A 16,252-nucleotide genomic window follows, 5' to 3' on the forward strand; every position below is an offset into this window, starting at 1 on the left:
AGTTATGCCTTCTATGGAGTCTGAGTCAAAGCATCTTGGGAAATTAAGGGGACTGTAATGTGGCATCATCTAATAATTGCCACTTGTGGCTGTGTTCAGCTACAAACCCTTGGAAATGTTTCTACAGTAAAATGTGATATTCCCCTCTGAGAGTGAATAATAGGCTGCAAAGAAAGACCAACTTCTAAAAAAGTAAAGTAAATGAGGTTGTGAAGGTACAAGTACATTCTTTGATTGATGCCATTTTCAGGTCGATTACTCTCCTGATTTGGCCACCACTAATAGGGCCAAGGATAGCTTGAGAAGAGAGAGAGGAAAAACTGCCACAAAGAGGAGAGGAAGACAACTGGGGAGGAGGAACTGAAAGTCGTGGTGGGAGGCAGAAGGGCAGAAAAAGGCACAAGGCAAAAAAAAGGAGAGAGGGAGTTACAGAAACAGCTACCCAACAAGAGACAACATGGCACAGCCCAAACTTGGCCTAATAGGCCACCGCTACCTTGAGAAGTGTAAAGTAGGTCTGGACAGTGTGGGCTATTTGCAGACTGAGCGGTATTACACACTGTTAATAGGTTCAACCAGGGCTCCTCTCATTTATCAGAGAGAGTACAGACTCTCAGAGCAGGGAAGGCAAGGAGAGGAGGAGCATGAGTGATGGATGTAGGCAGACATCAGAGGGGGAAAATTTGGTTTCTCGGAGCAGAGGTGAATGTCTCAGAGCGAGAGCTCTCTTTTTCTTTCACTTCATCTACTACACAGTCATCTCATGCCTTTTCTCTTTTCCGTTTCACTTATAGATTTAAAGATTAAGCTTTTAATAATAATTGTCATTCCTACCCTCTAGTTTAGATTAATAAAGCAGGCAGAAACTTAAAAAATAAAAAATCGGACCCATCCCCCATCATGTAAGAGATAGTTTGTTTGATAAGGAAGTCAGTATATTCCATTATGGCTTAACAGAAATAAATTCTAACCATATTCTTATATAAAAATACAAAGTGCCATTTTTTTCCAATTTATGTACAAAAATTGCAGATTGAATGTGATGCTCTATCATCTGCCAACATAGAGTGATGTAAAAAAAAAAAGTGAGTGAAGAAGAAACTGTGCATCATGGGAATCTCCCAGCAGCCTAAGCCTATAGTAGCAACCATTCAGGGTCACCTGATAAGGCCTTAACTACACGCTTCATCAAACAGTACATGTTGTTACAAAGAGTCTCAGGCTGCTCGAAACTCTCAGATTGTGACAGTTTTTCTACTTTTGGCTTTGTATGATGTGAAAGACAGCAGTTACCCCAGCTATGGTCCCAGCGCTGGCTGTGAGCACAGGAAGCATAAAAAAGAGGTTAATCTAAGTTTTTACCCTTTTACGTTCTTATAACATAAGCAGTCCTACCTCATTCCTGCCAAAGCTGAAAATCCCCCTCCCCCTGCACTATGTATGAATCAAATTTTAAGGTTGTCATGTTTTCATCATGTGCAATTGTGACAAAAAACCCTCAGTATTTCCATTTTTTCCTTCTCCTACAGTGGCAAAGAATCCTTCGAAGGATTGCAGGACTCAGTTCCTCATTCTGGACAACTCTAAAACAGAATTAATTCCCTCTGAGATCTTAAGCCTGGTTTGGTTTCACCACATTTTTTGTGTTGCATGCCAACTGTCACATCACCACACCCCTATCCCCATTTACACTGGTGTTTGTGGGTGAACTAGACTCAATTTAATCTTACCGCCTGTGTAACAAGGTGAAATGACACCAAAGCATTAACCACAGTCGTGACTGTTATGTAATGGGTTCTTTTTCAAAAAGTATCCAAATCCAACCTCTGCAATCAACGTGACTCACTGGGCTAATCCCAGAATGATCCCCATATTGCTCTCCAGCAAGTAACTCTGAACAAAGGTAGGTTATGCTGATGGGCATGAAACACGTTTGCTCAGCTAGGCATGAATCTGGACAAGGAGCAAAAGGCAAGGTGAGAGAGGCGATAATCTCAAACCCAAAAATGAAAAGCGTGCAGCCAAACGATGCAACCATCAAGGTAGTGCAACAATCTGACAGCAAATGATGAGAAGAGTTGGATTTAAATTTTGCAGGTAGGCAGAAGTAATGATCAGTCCACTTTAGCATAGGATACACTGGGACTGTCCTTTATGAAAGGAAAGGACAACATGCCATCCCACAATTCATTGCAATGGACCATCTGACCATTTATCAAAACAATCAACATAATAAAGAAGAAACATATTCACTCCATGTAGCGACTATTGCAACCACAGCAGACACAAGATAGGATTTTTTTTGGAACTAATTTGTGGTAAATTGTGTGCCAAAGACTTTTTAAATATTCCCCTCCTGAAAGGAAAACTCATAGAAATACATATTCCATGAGGCCAGTCGCTAAAATGCTTCTGCTCACAACTTTCAGTAGCATAATTGACACAATGCCACTTGAGGAAATCCCGTAGCTTTCCAACATCAAAACAGGGCTTTGTGCTGCTGCAGACTGTAACTAAATCTGGCTGAATGTGGTTTGTCTTCTTAAAAATTCCAATCTTTGTGATGAAGGGATATTTTTCACCGTTCTCATTTACATGACCTGTGTGAATCAGGGTTAGAACACATTGGGGTGATTTGTTAAAAGAGCCATATCGTAGTCTATCTTCTGAACGTTGTGGTTTCAACATGACAATCATCTGGACTTACACTGCTGGAGATTAGTGTAAGGTCCTTTGGATTCTTCTCCTTTCCTTATCAGTTCTCCTAACCACCTTTTCCTGACCTCAATGACATTTTCATCAGTGTCAATGTCATAAACAAAAAGAGGTGAAAAAAGGTCGACTCGACGTTAGAGATTACTGCAGAGCAGAGGGCTGATATGTTTGGTGCAACACACCGATGAAGGCTCTGTGAAAAAACACTGAAGAGAGAAAACCCAGGCAAAACCCCTCTTATATAATCCCATCTTAAATGGGCCCACAAAGTCAGACTATTTTAAATGATTACAAACTTGACATCCTTCATTGGAAAATAACTTTTCACACTAAATGTATTAGATATTAGATGTAAGGAGTGGACAGTTAAGGGAATGCCAGTTATATAGCAATAAAAGAAGACACGGTGGTGAAGCCCTTAAAAGAAAAACAGCACTTATGTACCAGTATAGGCAGGAGGGACTTTGTATCCAAATGGAAAAAGTGTCTGTTTGAGAGAACCGTTTAAAATACACTGTAATCCCTAACAGTTGTTCTAGCTCATAACTAATAAGCTCATAACACTCAAATGTCGTTTTGTAGTTGAGCAAACTATAAAGTATTGAGCTCTGTTGGCTTTTATGCAACTTTAATTGAATAGGGCTCAATATTTTTTAGCTAATTTGTTCGGAACGCTCAAAAAGTTTAAGAAGCATATATTAGTTACGTTCTGGTGGGTGGAGTCTTGTCGCTCCCTCAGGAAAGCTGAGTCAGCCATCTTGAATTTACCTTGATGCAGGGAAGATTTGGCCAGCCCGTGTGGATTAAGAGTCCCCAACTTCAACCTACCACGACCACCACCTTATTTTTTTTCATCAACTGCCCTAAATTTGGTAAGTCTAACGTGTTTTTGTTTTGTTTAAATTTAATTTCGATAAACATTCTTTTTTATTTTTTTACTGGAAATACATTCGTACTTTGCGCACAGTGAATGTTTGTTATAAATGAATTCGAATCCAAGTAATTGTAATTTTAGAAGTTTTCGAATGTGACAAATACGTAATGTTATTTCAAATTAGAACGGTGTAACGTTTTGGCGGTTTTCCGTGGGGGACAACATTTCCCATAATGCATTGTATTCTTGCCCGGGAAGTTGACGGTGGCAGTTCTAGCTCCATGCCTTTGGAGGGAGGCACCAAGATGGCGGCTTGAACAGTCGTGTTTTTTCAGGAGCTCCGAAAGACCGCAAAATTTACTAAGTAACTTTATTCTCTTTCCACTCGAACTATAACTATGGATGCCCAAAAGGTTATTAAGAATGCAAAGCTGCAATTTGTGCCGTCAAACCCCATTGTTAAGACGTCGTCGCATGCTAAAGTCAGTGACCATGGCTATGCTAGCACTGAAGCTGCCAACGTGGGCCTAAACAAGCGAGAACGGGGAACAGACTCGGCGCCGCCAACTCCTTCAAAACAACCGCCAGAGGAGAAAAGAACAAAATCTTCAGAGAAGGAAGATGATATCTCCAATAAAACTATTTTTGAAGCCATTATGGGACTTGACAAAAAATTTGAAGCACAACTGGAGGATATCAAGGAACAAAACAAACAAAGTGCAGCTATGGTTGCCAGCTTGGCTAAGGCTGTAGAGTTTAATGCTGCAGAGATAGTTGATTGCAAATTGAAAGTTGTTAAACTGGCAAATGCGAATGAACAGCTGCTTAAAGAAAATGAAGACTTGAAAAGAAGAGTGAAAGAACAAGAGCGCTACCGAATGAGGTGGTGCCTAAAACTGAAAGGGGTGAAGGAAGACAAAGATGAAAACATTAGAGTGAAGGTTTTGCAAACGCTTCAGAAGATTGCCCCTGACTTGAACTTAGAAGAGGCCGTTGATATTGTCCACCGCTTAGGGAAACGAGTTGATGGCAGAAACAGAAACATCATTATTCTATTCACACAGAGGCGAATTAAAGAAGAATTGTGGAGGCGCACCAAAGACTCTTCAACCTGCAAGCAAGAAGGCATCAGCTTCGCGGAGATGTTGCCGCAGGAGGACATACAAGATCGACAGCGCCTATGGCCTCTGGTGGAGGAAGCAAGACGTGCGGGTAAACGGGCCTACTTTCGTGGTCCACATGCCTTCATTGATGGACGCAAAGTTGAGGAAAGACAGGAGAACTAAAAATGACAAAAACTGAAATAGTGGAAACTTGTTCGCGGTCTGAGGAGCTCAGCATTTAGTACTTTTTTTTTTCTTCTTTTTCTCACGTGGTGAGTGATATTCTGTCTATAGTTCATGTTGAATGTTAACATTTGTTTTGGTTCTTTAAATGTTAGGGGTTTAAGAGAATCTGTTAAAAGAAAAGCCTTATTTTTGTACTGCAAAGGTAAAAAATCAAACTGTATTTTTCTACAAGAGACTCATTCATCTGATAGTGATGTATCTTTTTGGTCAAACCAATGGGGTAGCAAAATCCTGTTTAGCCATGGCTCAATGAGGTCGGGGGGTGTAGCAATTTTATTCAATAACTTTCCCGGGGATCTTGTAATACAACGAACTGACTTGAATGGTCATTGGTTGATTGCTGTAATGAGAGTTGAAAGTTTGTTTTTCATTTTAGTCAACGTTTATGGATATAACAATGAAAGTCAGAATAAAATTATGTTAGAAGATATAACTTCAAATATTTTTGAACTTAAAGGTCGATACCCTACAGAATACATTTTAATGGGTGGTGATTGGAATATGACTCCTGATGAATGGACTGATAGATGGCCCTCAAGGACAGGTAGACCACAAAAAAATAACCTAATTATAGAATTTTTGATTAATAACAACTTGACAGATATTTGGAGAGTAAGAAATCCAGAAATTAAGAGCTTTTCCTGGTTTAAACCAAATGGAGCTTGTAAATCTAGAATAGACTATTGGCTAGGAAGTGACATCATTCTTAGCCACACTGTAAAAGTTGCAATGTCAAATGCACCTCTATCTGATCATTGCTTTATTGAACTGTGCTTAGAATCGGAAATTAGACAATCAAATAAAAGAACTTATTGGAAGTTCAATGCCAAACTTTTACAAAATGAAGACTACTGCAACATAGTCAAAAAAATTATAAAAGATATTATGGCTGATCATCTAATTGTAGGATATATCAATAAATGGGAATTCATTAAATTCAAAATTAGAGAATTTAGTATTCAATTCAGTAAAAACATAAGTCAAAAGCAAAGAGAATATGAATGTAAATTATTCCAAGAAATTACTTATTGCTGTAGTAAAGATGATCTAAATACCCAAGAAAGGAGTAAACTTATGGAGTTGCAAACTAAATTAGATCAGCTCTACCTAAATAAAGCAGAAGGAGCTTTTGTGCGTTCACGGGCCAAGTGGATTGAGGAGGGGGAAAGAAATTCTTCATATTTTTTTAATTTAGAAAAGAGCAGACAGAAAAGAAATTTTATATCTTCTCTGTTAATTGATGGCATTGAATGTGACGACCCTAAAATTTTGGAGAATGAAACTTATACATTCTATTCCAATTTATACTCCTCACAGTTCTCCCAAGCAGATTGTGATGTCTTTTTTGATCAAATAGATAATCTGATCCCTAAAATTGATGAATCATTTAAGGAATTATGTGAATCTGACTTCAGAATTGAAGAATTAGATGCATCTGTTAAGAAAATGGCACTTAATAAATCCCCTGGTCCAGATGGGCTGACAGTTAATTTCTTCCAATTTTTTTGGGAAGACTTACGGGAAATTTTATTCAAAGCTATACTGGCCAGTATTGAAAAGGGAGAATTGATGTCTAGCATGAAACAAGGATTAATTACATTAATTCCTAAACCAAACAAAGATAAACGACAATTGGATAACTTAAGGCCCATAACTTTATTAAATACAGATTATAAAATTTTCTCTAGCTCAGTTGCAACAAGGCTCAAACAAGGGGTTTCATGTATAATTAGTGAGACACAATCAGGGTTTTTGAAAGACAGGAACATTCATAATAATATCAGATTGGTTTTAGACTTACTGGACTACAATGATCTGATTAGTGATGACAGTTTTATTCTTTTCTTGGACTTTTATAAAGCTTTCGATTCAGTAGAACATCCTTTTATTTTAGAAACACTAACTCGATTTGGATTTGGGGATAAATTTAGGAAGATAATAGATATACTGTATAATGATATAAATAGCTCTGTGTCATTAGGCTATGGCACTGGTAAAATATTTGGCGTCAAAAGAGGAATTAGGCAAGGGTGTGGAAGCTCTCCGTTGTTGTTCATAATGGTTGTGGAGATGCTCGCAATTCTAATTAAAAACAGCAGCGTTGCCGGAATTGAGATTATGGACAATTCTTTAATAATTAGTCAACTTGCGGATGACACTACTCTTTTCTTAAAAAATGAACATCAGATTCCCCTGGTAAAACAAATAATCACTACATTCTCAAAAGCTTCAGGCTTAAAGTTAAATTTAAATAAATGTGAATTATTGGCATTAAAGGAGTGTAATTCACAATTACTGTACGATATAAAGGTGAAGAGGGAGGTAAAATATTTGGGCATCACAATTTCAAAAGATCACAAAGTCTTAGAAAAAGTAAATATTTTAGATAATGTTGACAAATGTAAGACAATCCTAAATAAGTGGTTACAAAGAGACATCACAATTTTTGGAAGAATATTATTAACCAAAATGGATAGTTTATCTAGATTTATATATCCAGCTTACTCTCTATCAATATCGAATAAAGTTATTAAAACAATTAATAGCTTGAATTTTAATTTTATTTGGAGGAATAAGTGCCATTATATATCTAAAGATGATTTGGTTAAACCATACATTGAAGGCGGTGGAAACGCAATTGATTTTGACATAATGAATGGTGTTTTGAAACTTAAATGGTTAAAATCCTTCCTAAATAATCCACACTCCATTTGGTTTTTTATACCAAGTAAGGTCTTTAACACACTAGGGGGTATCGACTTTCTCCTAAAGTGTGACTTTGAAATTACTAAGCTACCTGCTAAACTCTCTGAATTCCATAAACAGGTCCTTCTTTATTGGAAAATGTTATTTAAACATAATTTCACTCCACATAATAGCCCAATTTGGAACAATAGATATATACTGATGAACAGAAAATCTATTTTTATTCAAGATTGGTTATCAAAAGGTGTTTGGGCAATTGCCCATTTTGTAGATGAGGAAGGACATGTTCTAGGACATCAAGATTTTTGCCAAAAGTTTAATATCCAATGTTCTAAAAGTAAATTTAATCGGGTTATAAAATCCATTCCATTGTCACTTAAAAACATAGTTGTAAATGATATAATATATTCTGACATCTCCCCCAAGTTAAGGCAATTATATATAGATGGTATTCGATTTTGTGATGTTAAATGCAACAATAAGTTTCTTAGATCTTCATTAAGGAGTCTTTATTCTCCAAATTTACTTAGACGTAATTACATATTAAAAGATTTCCAAAGGGAAGAAATTGAAAAAATAAGAACTGATTATATCACCTTCCCTATCCCTCCTAAAGGGAAAGAAGTCCAATTTAAAATCTTGAATAAAATTTACCCGACAAATAGACTCCTTAGTGATAGATTCAAAATAGAAACGGGTAATTGTGTATTTTGTGAAACAGAAGAGGAGGATTTGGACCATCTATTCTTTTTGTGCAATTTTATACAAATATTTTGGTTGGATTTTCATACCTGGCTTTATTCCAGTGGGATTCAAATTACCCCATTTACCTTAAATATGATAATGTTTGGAGTGTTTTTGAAAGAAAAGAAAGCTAATTATGGTGTTAATGTGTTATTAATCTTGTGTAAGTATTTTATACATAAATGTCGCTTTTTTAAGATTAAACCAACACTGGCTCACTGGAAAAACGACCTAAACCTGTTGGTTAAATCTTTGACTTTAGTTAAAAAGAAAAAGGCTGCTTTTTTTGTTTCCTTTGTAGAAGATTTTGATTTAGTGAGTTAATAATCTGTTAATTTATGTGACCCCATCTTTATATTTTATTTTCACTATATATAAAAGTTGCTAATATGTAAGAAATGTTTATTCTCTGAATCTGTAATATATGGTGCATTTTGTTTGTATGTTTATATTACTAATAAAAGAAAAAAAAAAAAAAAAAAAAAAAAAAAAAAGCTCCATGCCTTTGAACTTTCTACTAAAATTTTCTACTGTCCGTTTCTACCGGTTGTCGTATTCGCCGGTAATGCACGTGCGTATTGTGAGTATACTTATTTCAATAAGTGTCCGTGTTACACAGTCAGTAGTTTACGCTGTTGAGCTATGTGTGTGTGCTAGCATGAAGCGAACAATAATAAACAACATGAGTGTGTTATCATGATGGTAATTAGACACATGTTTGTATTTTTTCGTAGTCTCAAATGTGTGGTTGTGAGATAATCTCGAAGTTCTTTTAACAGTTTAGAGGGGTATTCCACTAAGCGAGCTCTACAAGTCAAGCCTTGCGGAAAAATGCATCGCCTGATTCAGCCTAACATTACACACTGGTCAAACTCGGTGCTACGAACGAAGTTCACCTAAATTGTTCGCGCTAATTCGACAAGGCTCAACCAGCCAGACTGAGGCGCCTCCTTGACACCTTTAAGCCAGACCCTATCGATCTTTGCTAGATAAATTGAAATGAAATGAAAATAAAGAGCCGCGTTCTGCTCCCAGGCTAAGAAAGAATCATTGATGCAGACTGTGCGGATCACAAATACTCCCTAACCTGTAAGGCAGGGGTGTCCAAACTTTTTTCACTGAGGGCCACATACATAAAAATATAGGAGGGGCTGGGCCACTTACTAGAAATTAGGTAAAAAACCTTAACTTTAGTGTATTAAAGTGTATTAAAGATCACAAAATCACTTAAAAGTGGTCGAATATGTTATATTGTTGAATATAATTAAAGACAAAACCGCCTTCATCACAGCTTTCCATAAATTGATCTTTATTGATTCATTCAGAAAAAGTTTTGGTAGCTCATTTTCAGAACAGCAGCTTCAGATTTCTTCTTAGACAGAAGATTTACAGCACAGAGAAAAAACAATAAAGGGGAAAATAGGACGGGTAAATTTCAAGTTTGTTATTTAAGTTATTAAGCTTAGCAACACACCTATTAACATTAGTTTGAAACGGTTAACATTAACAGACTGAACTGGACTTAATAACAGGAGTGCATATAATCTTAGTAGATTATTGTGGTGAGTATCAGCTGCGCTGGGTATGTAAATCGGGCCATCCAGCTGCGGTGCTGATTCGACGTCACTCATGCCAAAAATCCGGACAAATGTCACTTGATCAAGGAGCAGATCTGCATCAGATGAGATCAGCTGACTACGTGTGTGTGTGCTGTGCAAAAAATGTTTTTGAACATTAACAAGTCGTCTTTGTGCACATATTGTTTACAGATATCAGACTGCAAAGAGCGCTACAGAGAGTCAGCATTTCACCAGTTGTCAGTGGGTGAGTTTTATAATTTGTGTCCTAATTTAAATAAAAAATAAATACAAAGAAACTAGAGAATTTTGCCCTGAATTATTCAAAATTTTTAGATTTTTTTTTTGCAACAGAACAGACAAAATTAAATTACTGTGTGAACTTGTTGGCATAATTATGTTCCACCTAATTTAAAAATTGACATGCATTTTAAGTACAATGCGTGTAAACAGTGCATTTTGAAAAGCCAAAAGTGCAAACAGGGCTGAAATGGTTTTGACTGCAAATGTTTTAATTGCAGGGGTGAAGTTGGCCCAATGGAGTGGAAATGCAAGTTGTGTTCTGCAACTTCAAATACTCGGGGACAATTATTTTGGCACTACACTGTATTGCATACCCAATATTCACGAGTGTCCCCCCTGCCATGTCTCTATGACAGTTGCATTTGTACTTTTCCATCATTCGAGGCAATGAAAGCTCATCTGTCAAGATCACATAATGATTCACATAGAGTTGATGCAACTGAAGGAGCACGTGGTTGTTTTATATGTCCTTTGTGTAACTTCACACAGCCCTTTTCTGAGGGAATTCTGTTTGGTCACTTGAGAAATCATTTATGAAGTCATGAGATGGTACCATGCCCATTCAAAAACTGTAATTACAGAACAAATAGTTACTCAGCATTTAATGCACACAAAAGTAGAAAGCATAGTGGTGATTCAGGCTTTGGTGAATGTGTTGTATTGGCATACAACGATAGCGCCCCAGAGCTAGTTGCAGCAGAAAGTCTTCGGGAACCTGCTGAAACTCACAGTCCAGGGTCTGCAGACACATTTGATCTCGATGAGATAAACAGTCAGTGTGACCCAGACATGTTAAAGGCCCAGCTGAACCATAACTTGGCATCGTTATTTCTAAAGATGCAATCTATTCTTCATGTGTCAGAAATGGCATCTCAGGAAATAGTGGAACATTTGACTCAGATATTTTTCTTGTCCCAACCGATACTCAAACATGACATCAGAGAGGTCTTAGAGAGTCATGATATCACTGTCAGTGAAGCAATTCTAAATGAGGTTGTCAGTACTGTTATGGACTGCAATGTTATTGTCAGTGCCACAGCTAAGGGGAAGCCGTTATCCTCAACCAAGAGAAGGAAAACCTTCATCGAAAATAATTACCCTGTGGTAAAGCCTGTACAGTATCTGCTACAGCCAGGACACACAGCAGTACATGTTCCCATTCTCAAAATGATACAAAAAATCTTCAGTCATACAGATATTCTTGATAAAATTAAAGAAACAAAGGTGGCACAAAACGGTGTCTATGTAAGCCACCAAGATGGTTTGTACTTCAAAGAGAACACATTCTTGTCTTCAGATGAGTTCAAAATAACACTAATTTTGTACATTGATGATTTGGAGATAGCCAATCCGCTTGGCACATCGCGCAAAATACACAAAATCTGTTCAGTATACTGGATGCTTGCTGATCTTCCCAGTAAATACCGGTCAGCCTTGCATGTGATTCAGCTTGCTGCTTTATGTAAAGTGGCTGACATCCAGACATTTGGGTATGAAAAAGCACTTGGTCCTTTGTTGAGAGACCTCCGTACCCTTGAACAAGATGGGATATTTATTGAGTCTATTGGTAAGGTAGTCCAAGGAACAGTCATGTGTGTGGTGTGTGACAATCTTGCAGCCCATGAGTTGGCAGGCTTTTCAAAGTCTTTTAGAGCAGAACACTTTTGCAGGTTCTGCACAGCAACACAAGTTAAACTTCAGACTCATGAAGTTGCAAGCAGCGAGTTCAGTCTTAGGACAAAAGACAGCCATAATAGTGATGTGCATGCCGTAATGCATGGGGTCAGTCGGAGTCAAAATGGTGTTCAGGCAGATTGTGTCCTGAGACAGCAACTAGAGCATTTTCATACTGTCACTGGCTTTCCACCTGATGCCCTCCATGATCTTTTGGAGGGCATTGTGCCTACAGAGCTCGCCCTGTGTATTGGAGAGATGATCCGTCGCAAATACTTCACCCTTGAATATTTGAATGACAGAATTCTGTCATTTCCCTACCAAGGAACAGACAAGCTTGAGAAACCTCATAAAATACCACAGAGCTTTGCTTTAAAGAAAAGCATTGGTGGTAATGGCCATGAAAATGCCACATTGCTTAGACTGCTCCCTTTGATTATTGGAAATGCTGTTCCTGAAGAGGATGGGATATGGACTGTGCTAATGGACTTAAAAGAGGTAGTAGAGTTATCACTGTCTTCAGAATTCACAGAGGAGTCCATCCAGTATTTACAGTCGAAGATCCAAGATCATAGACAGATGCTGAAAGAAGCCTTTCCAGATTTCAAACTCCGTCCTAAGCATCACTACATTGAACACTATCCTGACCTTATACGTCTTTTTGGGCCCCTTGTACACTTGTGGACAATGAGGTTTGAGGGAAAACACAGTTTTTTCAAGAGAGTTGTACACGATACACAAAACTTTAAAAATGTGTTAAAAACACTCGCCGACAGGCATCAGTACATGGTAGCATTTCATCTCAGTGCCTCAGGATTCTTCAGACCTCACCAGCAAGCATCAAATGTCTCCTCTGTACTGTTATCAATGCTTCCAGATGTTGCAAAGACATATGTTAAACAAATAACAGCAAGCAATGTTATTTACAGCACATCAAAGATCTGCATTGATGGAACTGATTATAATGTAGGAATGTTTTTGTCTGTTGGACAAGAGGGAGGACTGCCTAAGTTCTGTAGAATTGAACAGGTTCTCCTGGTTAATAGTAGTGTTGTCTTTCTTTGCCAAAGGCACATATCGCACTACATTGAACACCTGAGATCTTACGAACTTTTCCCAAATAATCTGGCTGTTCACACCCCATCAGAGCTAAATGACAAAACACCTCTCTGTGCTTACAACGTAGATGGAAGATTGCTCTTGACACCAAAACGTTTCATATTATTACATTGAAGATTTATTGAAGCAGGTTAACAGCTGACTTCAACATTCTCTTGGAGCTGTGCTGGGCAGTGGGTCCATGAATAAACTGCCTCACTCCAGCAGGTGTCCTTCCATACTTCCCATCGTTCAAGTGAGGCTATGGACTTGTGTACATTGTTTGTATCACGTTTACTCTCCATAAAAATTCATGTTTGTTCTTTTTTTTCCCTTTTTCTTTTTTTTTTCTTCCCCTAGGAACCAAAAGATGGCTGCTGCCCAGAAGCATGTGCTGCGTGTGTATGTTGAACGAGACACCGCCCTGAAACTTACTCTACTTGAGCGACCAAAGTCAGTGGAGGAGCTGAAAGAAATAATTCAAGAGAGGTTCAAGCCAAGACTGGATGGGGACTTTAGCCTTCACTATGAGGATCCGGACTTTGATGGTGATCTTTGTCTCCTTGTGGACATCCAGGAGTTACCAGAGAAGGGCACATTAAGAGTTGTCAGACCTGAAAGCGACACCTTCTCTACTGCATCTTCTGACACAGACATACTCCCACATGTACCTGCGATACAGCGCCAGAAGAGTTGGCCTGATGAATTTGTTGTTCCTAGTTTTGGTTATGAAATGGATCATATACTAGAAGAAGGAAATCGAGTTTATGAAGAATCAGGAAAATTGCTGAAGTTAAAGAGATCACAGAAGAGTGAAATCCTTAGAAAAATGGCAGAAACAATCTACAGTTTTAAAGCATACGCACATGACAAGGAATTGGCAATGGCTGCTCAAGCTTTGATTAGAGCTCATCCATGTCTCAGAATGACAGCTGGTGAAGACGGGGCGTTGGGATGGAAACGCCACATGGGGTACAAGCTTGCATCTTACCGTAACAATCTGGCCAAAGCTGGGGTTGCAGAAGTAGCCATCAACACAGGGAGGCGGAGCCAAAACAACCCCAACAATGATCACCCCCATCAAAACATAAAGAAAGCTCGAAAAGCTGAGGTCAACTACATCACTAACCTACCGAAGGATCAAACCCCAGCCTCTCTGGAAAAAATGAGAGAACAGATCATGCATGAAGTCGAAAAGACTGAGAGAAACTACTTGGTCATAGGCAAGCTCATGGACACAACCTATGCCCTACGTCGCCAAGAAATTGTTGGAGCTGTTGTAGCTCCACGAGTGAGAGACGTCGTGGACAGATGGCCAGCCCTACTTATAGAGTCACAGGTAAAAATAAAATAAAATTAAAAATGTGTGTGTGTGTGTGTGTGTGTGTGTGTGTGTGTGTGTGTGTGTGTGTGTGTGTGTGTGTGTGTATGTCTGTCTGTCTCTTTACTGTTCTCCCAGTTTTTAAAAGTCTAGATTTTCAAACAATTTACCAAAAAGCAAATGGCAGATGTAAAATGACAACACATCACTGTGATGTTTTTTTTTTCTTTTTTTTCCCCATTCATAGTAAACAAAGTCTCTAGAAGTTTATTTATTTAAATTTCCTTTAGATAACATTACAAAGAATGACGAATAACTTTCTATTTTGGCCTTGGTTCTGATTAGAATTTCTCTGGTTTTGCTAACCTGAGAACTTTTTAAAATACATTCACAATTCTGTTCCTAATTCATCTTTGTTCATTTCTGTGTATTTCTGTTCATGTACAGGTGGTGGCAGAGTTCCACCGAATCAACAATGTTAACCTGCGCACTCAATTCTACAAGGAGCTGGACAGACACACCCCTAGACTCATCACTTTGTTCCGAGACAAGGCCATCAAGACTGGCAAGATTGCAGAGGAGCTAGCAAAGCTCATGAGAATTTATGACATTCGGGTAAATTTTTCATTTCACATGAATCAGGATTACATTAACCGATGGTTTGTACACAGCTGTAAGAAGCCATAGTGTCAATTGCTTCAACTGTGCTCCGAGATTAAGTGATTATGCCATGGATACAAGGTTGTCATTTTAGGAGAAGGACATCTTGACAAAATCTATCCTATCAAAATATCCAAAAAAATCCAAAATACAGAATTTACCATCTATGGCTAGGGTAGGGTAGGGTTACCCTTCTAGATTGACAAGTTTAGCCCGTTACACAAAAAGTTTGGACACCCCTGATCTATAACAATGACAATCAGAACATGGCTATCCAACACTTTGTTTTTACTCTGCATTTGTGTAAATACTATTCTAATAGATATTGTATGTTCATCTAGGAACAGCATGATGTAAATACAAGACGGGCCCTCGTCCTTCGTGCACTTCCTGTGTACCTGCGTGAAGATGCCTCCATGTTATTCAGGACTTGTGATGTAAGTGTACTGGCCTCAGCATCAACCCCTTTGCCTAGCTGTTCAGTCAAACATATGACATCGCTCAGAACTCAAGGAGAACCAGGGTGTATATCAGGAAGGAGGTTCAACACAGTCCTCATCTGACTTGTTTTCTCCCATATATCAACTATTGTTGAATAAGATTGCAAGAAGATTGTTACGCATAAACCAGAAAACATGAAAATAGTTGAAAGATTATTATACAAAAAAAATCTGCAGATAAAAACTATCTCCCTTTTAAAATTCAAGTGTTCTATTTTTTTGGAGGTGCCATGTTGTGGTCAGAGAAATGTTTGGTAAATAACAAAAACAAAAATCTTGGCATATATTTATTATTGAAAACATTTATTTAAACATATGTTTTGAAGTCAAACCGAAATTAAGATTATTGTAATGCATCATGATGTATCGCCATATCAAATTAAATCGTTGACATTATAATCCTAAAAGAAACGTGTGACTTATGAAGATTCACACCTCTAATCAATAGCATGATTTGTGTCCTTGTGGGGCTGAACTCATTCTTGTATTATTTTTGTTTTGCAGTCAGCAGATGGTCCAGACCTCACTGACACTCCTGTGGCTCTGCTGACAGTTGTCACGGATGACACTACTGATTCGGCCCTCTTCAGTCCCGAAAGCATCTGCATTGTCATTGAGGATGAAATACTTGTGAATGGTCCCACAAATCTGGCTGAGTCATTTCTCCTGCTCTTTGGGTACATCTATGCACTAGACCTACAATACCCAAAGAAACTTGAGCTTACATTCAC

At 38.1% G+C, this 16,252-nt stretch overlaps 1 protein-coding gene across 2 annotated transcripts in view; it reads left to right on the forward strand.

Annotated features, from left to right (window-relative positions):
* Nucleotides 1-3,499: 3,499 nt before the first annotated feature.
* Nucleotides 3,500-16,252, forward strand: part of LOC146677165 (uncharacterized) — a 12,962-nt gene continuing 209 nt past the window's right edge. The window contains exons 1-6 of one of the 2 annotated variants that reach the window (XM_085419000.1): nucleotides 3,500-3,587; nucleotides 10,158-10,212; nucleotides 13,401-14,379; nucleotides 14,809-14,976; nucleotides 15,363-15,458; nucleotides 16,026-16,252. The exon at nucleotides 16,026-16,252 is cut by the window's right edge and continues 209 nt beyond it. In XM_085419000.1, the coding sequence (XP_085275126.1) occupies nucleotides 13,411-14,379; nucleotides 14,809-14,976; nucleotides 15,363-15,458; nucleotides 16,026-16,252 (1,460 nt within the window). In that variant the 5' untranslated portion in view covers nucleotides 3,500-3,587; nucleotides 10,158-10,212; nucleotides 13,401-13,410. Of the gene's footprint in view, nucleotides 3,588-8,893; nucleotides 8,969-10,157; nucleotides 10,213-13,400; nucleotides 14,380-14,808; nucleotides 14,977-15,362; nucleotides 15,459-16,025 lie in introns of those variants that run through there. The other variant, XM_085418990.1, reaches the window with a different exon arrangement.

Source organism: Rhamphochromis longiceps, linkage group LG2 (assembly GCF_057381845.1).
Source record: "Rhamphochromis longiceps isolate RC_006_pf linkage group LG2, R_longiceps_female_GT1.1, whole genome shotgun sequence".
NCBI classification, from domain to species: domain Eukaryota; kingdom Metazoa; phylum Chordata; class Actinopteri; order Cichliformes; family Cichlidae; genus Rhamphochromis; species Rhamphochromis longiceps.